Here is a 7272-nt window from a genome sequence, read left to right on the forward strand (position 1 = left end):
TTCTCACCGTTTTTGACAATATATTGCATTGTTCACTTGTCAGTATCAGTGATGAACTAGCATACTCCTAATTTACGAACTGAGCTGACTTGCATCGTCCTCACGTCAGTATGTGATACAATGGTAGGACATTTCTGAACTATTGTGTAAAGTATTGCATCGCCCACACGTCGGTATGTGACGCATCAAGTCACTTCGTATTATTGTACAAAGTATTGAATCACGTCAGTACAAGTGATGCAAAGTTGGGACATTTCGTATTGAGTGTGCAAACTATTGCATCGGCCTCACGTCAGGATGTGATGGGGTGTTAGGTCATTTTATATGTACGGTACAGTCTTGCAACGTCGTGTCAGTATAAGTGATGTAGTGTTACTATTTCAGTCGACGTAACTACTCAACACTAATACAACAATAACTGTGCCAAATAACACTCCGATGATTTCAATTGGACGTGTGTGGATCTTCATTTTATCGGCAACATTTTGAGCTTAAATAATGACCTTAAACACCAAGCAAACCTAACTTAGCCAGAGTTTGACCGTCTCAAGCAATTATATACCAGTATTTTGTCAAGCGTGAGATGTCGCTTGTGCATACGTTGTGTATACATGTAAATTCGACAGGGCAACAATTTCTATATTGTTGTAATAACAAAGAAAATATCTTTGCATATTAATTTATTATTTTCATTTTGAACGGTGAGACAGGTGTCATGATGAATGCCATCAGCTGACTTTGTCTCTTCATAACATGGGCTATACGCCCAGAGGATAACGTAGAAATACACTGAAAATGTATAAAAGAATTATATGTTCAATACTGTGTCTCTAGTATTGAAAGTCTTAATATCACATGGGATTGACTTAATACGGGGCTTGCTTTCTTCAAGGTTTGCCGGTTCCAATGGGTACCATCGGTGTATTTCCAGATGATATCTGCTATTGTTATTTGCAATACCCATCTTTCCGGGGGTCCTTACGTCCGGGAATCTACCCTGTTGTGAACGTCAACATATTTTCCGTTCACATTCAGTTAATCTGGACTGTGTCACTGTCAACGCTGGAATGATGGGGTTTCGCTGTATGTGTCAACAAATTCTTCCATGTTAGCGGTATATACACCAGGTTTCTCGTTAGCAGGAGTTGACTCATTCCAGGGGGGCCACTTAAATAGTGCAGCACTTCAGACTGAAATCTGACATTAAAAGCACAATGTCTTTATACAGTTGAGTGTCGCGTTACCATCAGCCAACAAATGTCATCAAGCTTTATCGATCCACTCCTACAAATGTCACAGTTTTCCTCAAAGCCATCTCGGAGTATCAAGGAGATCAATCATAACATCACGGCGTCTTTACCTTGCAGCACTTTACATAGTCTCGTCAGCAGCTATCCGAACCGAACTGGCTCATATTGGATAAAATGCATCTTGCACCCCTGGGGTTAGGGTAAATCTCAGTGTACCGAGTGTCACATGATTTTGCACCCATGCACATGCTTCTTCTTCTTGTCTGACGTTGCCATGACACAGCTGCAGACGCTGTAATTCCTCTGCAACTGTTTGCGCGTGCTACTACCCTGGGAACACAATGACCTTGAACTATGACTCCTCCTTGTTTTCCTCGGTTGACCTTCCTGAACCTCTTCTTGTTGGACCTTCTTGAGGAGCAGTACGTCAAACAAACAGTCAACGTTGAGGTTACACTTGGCACTAGACTCCACATAGGAACACCCCATTTCATCCAGGGCCAGTTTAGTGGCGGTCTCGGTAGACACCTTCCTAGTCGTGTCGCAATCCAACTTGTTGCCAACTAGGACGACAGGGACATTCACTCGACCTGCAACACAAACCAGAACCATAAGTATTTGGCAATGAAAGAATTAATTTGTATTTGAGTGAGTGGGCTTCATTGTTCTTAGGGCATTGGTCCTTAGTCGTCCTTTAGGTTTTTACTTACCCCATCGTCCAGCGTTAATAAGCTTCGAATTCTGGGTTATGTTGAATATAATTATAGAAAAAAGCAGCAGGAGATTTTTTTATATAAGACCGATCTATGGTTACTGTCAGATGGCAACCTATCAATACATGTACTTGTAACAGTTTACTAGGTTTAGCAATTAGTGTGTTGTAAACAACCTGATTCACATTCAGTCGCTGGGATGATACATTAATCACATTTATCCATATACCATATATAGATACATGCTAATTAGCATTTACTGTCAGCATTTAATATATAGCATTATATACAGTTTATTTATACATCTTTGCTTACAGTATATATAATATGCTAATAGTAAATTCTTTTATAGTACAATGAATAACAACTGGATTGTACGCCAAATTAATTTTGTATTTGTACTGATATTCTTCAAAAACAACAAAATACGCACAGTGTATCATTGTAATGTTGCAAGCTACGCCCACCTTTGATGGAGAAGATGAGCCTGCAGAGGCTGATTGCAGATTGGAAGGAGAGTTCGTCATTCACAGCATAGACGACAACGAATGCATTCCCGTGCTCGATTCTCAACCTTCTCATTGCTGGAAAGTCGGATTGCCCCGCCGTGTCCAGAATCTCTATATTGGCATAGTTACCATCTGAAAAATACACATCAGATATATGTTACACACTATTGTGAATTCTTTTTATCGACATTCATGACATACATCAATATCAATATTTAATGATGTGTTGGAACACTGGACAATCGGCAAGAATTATGTCACCATTCTGTACACTCACAGTTGGCATTCATACCCTAATACCACTATATACATACAGAAAGTTCTTTGCATAACTACATTTTTTAGTACGAGATAACCGTACATTACGTTTGCTCAATAAGGTTTTGTTCTCTTTAAGCTGACAAATGGGATCTCCTCATTTTCTCATGGTGTACAATGCTACGACCACCACAACTGTCGGGGACGATCTCAACAGGGTACATGTCATTTGGCAACTGGCGTTCCCAGTATTCAAATACTACCCCATTGATTGTTTGTTGACTCAATTGCAAGTGCCTTAATACTAACATACATAAATTTAGAACCGAGTTTACTCACATGATGGATTTCATAGATTTAACACATATAGTGAACACAATTCACATGATCATTGATACTCAGAAACCTGAATTGAGTTCACTCACTAAATTCTGTGAGTGCTTTTGTCATTACCCTTATGTAAACACGGCAACTGTGTTAATCTCCTGTTATGTTGTAGCAAAGTGAGCATAAACCAAATAACAGAGTAAATGATACTGTTTTCTTTAAATGAAAAAGTACAGATTTGCGAGGACTACAATAAAAACACATGTAGGTTAACACAAGTTTTCCAGTTAACGTTTTTAGGTTTATGTTAGTTTGCAAAGTTCATCTATTTGCATTTCTCACAGTATTTTGAATACACTGGACATCAAAATCCCACACGCGGTGTATATTCGTCTGGAATAGCGCTATTCAGCGTTTTTAAAAATGAGAATAATGTGTTGATCGTTTGACTGTGTCAAGTTTGAAGCATGTTATCATTTAATTGTTATTAACGACATCCAACAGGGTATCTACAAATGAACACCATGGATATCTATATACAAATGGTCTGACTATTTTGCCAAACACAGATTCACTGAATGTTGAAAGTGTATTCATAGCTTTCGGCCATAGAAGCCGTGCTAATATATATTTCTCAGAGGGGTACACAAAGTACGTGATCTAGACTACCAGTGGTCGGACTTTCATTTTTGTGGATACCTCGGTGGCTGAGTGGGTAAGGTTGCTGACGATTTGGTGCCTCACTCTGAAAGTCACGGATAGGACCCAAGAGGTAGTTGAAGTTTACAAAGAGAGTGTAATCCCAAGTATGACATTTCTTTCATTTGATCACATTCTAAATGGCATTGTGTAGTCATATCCACAGAAGCATAATTACAAACAACAATATTTAGGTGTCCAAAGAAACGTCCCGAGCTCGAGGGTAGAAATGTTATTTTTTCAACTCACCTGGGAGTCGAACCATTCTTCTATAGCTTTCCTCTACGGTAGGGCGATAGTCATCTGTAAAGGAACCCTCCATGAACTGGTGAATGAGTGAGGACTTGCCAACCTTTTCTGATCCAAGGAAGATGATGCGACAGTCCTTCATCACGGACGACGTATGTGTGTAGTAGTAGTCGTTCTGGTGCTTGATCGAAGCGTGAGCGGCCCGGAATATGCGGCCTCTCCCCTGCGCTCACCGAGATGTTGTGGCATCCGAGCCGTCGCCGAGGTTTATATATAGGCAGGCCGATCCAAGTGCTGTGATAGAACTAGCGCCTTGTGATCCAGCGCCAGTATTGTTGTGGGGTCTTACAATAACACGATACATGAGACGTTACCAGGATATAAGCTCCGGATGGATTATACATGTTTTAAAGATATGATTGATGTTGTAAGAAGGATGTTTTCTCTTCAAGAACACGCGTGACTTTTATGACAAAATAACATTTGATACTAAGTAATTGTTATACAGGTCCAAATTGAAGTCGTTTTTGTTACTTGTAAGATGGTCTCTTCTCATGCTCAATAGTGTCCGCAATCCTTGCGTGAGGAACTGTAATTGATAAAAATCAAAACAAGTATTATTTCATTTTGTTGGAAGGAGGACATATTGAATTCAAATTCAAAAAGTTGTAATCAGAAAAAAGGTTATATTACCCACCCAAACAGACTCCGATGAAAATGTTATGAATGGGTCACTAAAAATCAATGAAAGTAGAACGTTTGTAAGGTTAATCAAATCTAAATCACCTACTTCCTGTGATCACTGGACCACAGTTCCTCATAAGGACAGGCCATTGAATTAGACAGGGGTGCTTACGAAGTAAACCGGTGCTTTCATACTGATCATGAGGCATCTCATCTCTCTGACGATAAAATGTTAAAACAACACCGCCATACCCCAAGTAAAGGCATAGAACAATGTAGATCTCCTGAGAAGAAGGTATTATTAGGTGTTAAGTTTAGATTAATATAAACAAAGAATTTATAAATATAATAGTTTATAATAGGTTAAAACAAGAATTGCAGTTAGATCCGCTATCGAAGTCACGATTGTGATGACAATCAGCCTCCAGAAATTCACTACAAAGGGTTACACCCACCCTGCACTTTAAAAACTCCCAAAGTTGACACTGCTTTATTAAAACAAGAATTGAAGTGAGATCCGCTATCTGTCATAGATCTCCTAAAGCCAAGAGATGCAATAGCGAAGGCCAAACTATCTCTATTTCTGAGAGATGGGCAGCTACTCGAACGTATATAAATAGAGCAGCCAAGGATAAAAATGAAATCATATCAATATAAGAAAATAGAAATATTGGAAGGAAGGAAGAGAGTTTATGGATATCAACTTCTTTATTATGAGGATCACAACGTTTCGGAGTATATGCTTACTCCTTCATCAGATGAATACTCGTAATTTTCACGAAGCAGAGAACATATAATTGTTCCTGTAAGAACAACAGAAGCAAGAAGATTACAAAGTTGGAAACTTAACAAGGGAAGCCAACAGTTACGCTGATAGGTGAAATCAATGGACAACTGGAAGCCAGGGCTTACATTATGACTAATTGGTAATAGCCAATGGCCAAACGTATGGTAATTGTGGTAATTTGCACTGATAGGTCACAGTAATATAAATGGCAATGGATGGTCTTACAGAAATTCAAAGCCTTAGGCATATACCTAATTAAAACAGGACTAATTAGTCGCATTTAAACCCAAATAAAATATTAAAACCAAAACTACCTAATCTAACAACCACCCAACACACACAGCTCCCTTAGTTCGTCCTCCACCTACTCTTGGCATTCATTCCAAATCTCAAAATTTCAAAATTACTATATAAGCAACCACTTCAGCCTTGTTTCAGGATTTCCATATGATAATGAATACAGGTAATGTCCATTTTTAAAGCCATTGAATACTTCTGAAAATTGCATACCTATTTGACCTAAACTACAGTACTCGATATTGTCACATTGTTCACGCTGGTTTAGGAATTGGAGTCTTAAAGATAAATGACATTTCAAACATGGCAGAATGTCAGTTCAGTTTATATTTGTAGACTCCACTTCACTTCTTCTTCACTTGCCCTACTTGTTGTAACATTAGAAGCACCATGTACTTCTACATAAAGGGTTTGATCTGAAAACAGTGGGATAATTTAACAAGAGATGCCAGCCACAACACAGTTATATCTGACATAATTTTATGGAAAATAGTTGAGGATTTGTACATTGAGTATGACTACATGTTAAGTTGATATGAATATCACTGTAGTTTTGGTAACATAAGTGGCCTTTTTATATTATTTGTATTGCTTCTTAACCTTAAAGTTTGATGTCTACACAACAAATGTACCAATGTAACAGGACGGTATTTGAACTAGCCATTTAGGCCTGTTTACCAAATCCTTTCAAGTAAAGTATCCTTTTAATGCAGTAGTACGTATTATTACGAAGACTGCAATAGTTAAGACATGAAAAGAAGTAATGTGTAGGATCCTCATGATGTCAACCACAATAGGAGGTAGCAGATTAGGTAGACACAATTTTATACTTACTTACTTTGGAGATTTAACGTGCGCTTTCCGACTGATGCGTATTTCGCACACGGGCCCGGCCAGGCCATTTAATGTGTTTCCGAAAGGGACGAAGGTGGTCTGTGCAACCCAAGAGGGAGGTTTTAGGGGTTGCTTATATAGAATTTAGGAATTTTGAGATTTGGAATAGATGCCGATGGGATTGGGGAGGAGAACTAAGGGAGCTGGGTATGGTGGATGTTTGTTTGTTTATGTGATTTTGATTTGGTGAGTTATTGTGTTTTTAGATGCGTTTTATTAGTTCCGTTTTGATTAAGAATACGCCTAAGGCCTTGAAGTTTTCTAGTTTATTTTGTGGGTTTAGTATTGCTTCTAGAGTTAGAGCCTTGTTTAGATTGAGGGTGGTTTGTAATGCGGTTCGATGTGTTAGGTAGTGTGTGCAGTGGATGAGTGCGTGTTCTGGGGTTTCTGGTTGTTTGCAATGTGGGCAGTTACCTGTAGTGTGTTTTTTAAATTTTTTTAGGTGGTTATTTAGGTTGGTGTGTCCTGTTTGGAGTTTAGTGATTACTCTGTCGATTTTTTTGGATGGATGGAGAATTTTTGGTTTGGTTAGTGGTTTGCTGAGCACTTTTTTGATTTGGCTATTTGAGTTTAGATATAGGTTATGCCATTTTTTGGTGATTTTT

The 7272-nt window shown here is 38.5% G+C and overlaps 1 protein-coding gene across 1 annotated transcript; it reads right to left on the reverse strand.

Moving 5' to 3' along the window:
- Window positions 1–705: 705 nt before the first annotated feature.
- On the reverse strand, window positions 706–4410 carry LOC124134257 (ras-related protein Rap-1b-like). Its single transcript, XM_046498983.2, has 3 exons — window positions 4006–4410; window positions 2431–2604; window positions 706–1840 (listed from the first exon to the last, which is right to left on the reverse strand). The coding sequence occupies exons 1-3, from the start codon at window positions 4145–4147 to the stop codon at window positions 1473–1475; spliced, it is 684 nt and encodes a 227-aa protein (XP_046354939.1). The 5' UTR covers window positions 4148–4410; the 3' UTR covers window positions 706–1472.
- Window positions 4411–7272: the final 2862 nt, after the last annotated feature.

Source organism: Haliotis rufescens, unplaced genomic scaffold, assembly GCF_023055435.1.
Source record: "Haliotis rufescens isolate VD_foot unplaced genomic scaffold, xgHalRufe1.0.p SCAF_1, whole genome shotgun sequence".
NCBI lineage: Eukaryota > Metazoa > Mollusca > Gastropoda > Lepetellida > Haliotidae > Haliotis > Haliotis rufescens.

Bases quoted from the DNA above. Each gene is read 5' to 3' on its own strand.
- LOC124134257 (XM_046498983.2), bottom strand. From the start codon at position 4,147: ATGAAGGACTGTCGCATCATCTTCCTTGGATCAGAAAAGGTTGGCAAG. The intron at 2,605-4,005 runs GTGAGTTGAAAA...TGTATTTTTCAG, and splicing joins AAGAATGGTTCGACTCCCAG to ATGGTAACTATGCCAATATA. The intron at 1,841-2,430 runs GTGGGCGTAGCT...TTTGTGTTGCAG, and splicing joins GCTCATCTTCTCCATCAAAG to GTCGAGTGAATGTCCCTGTC.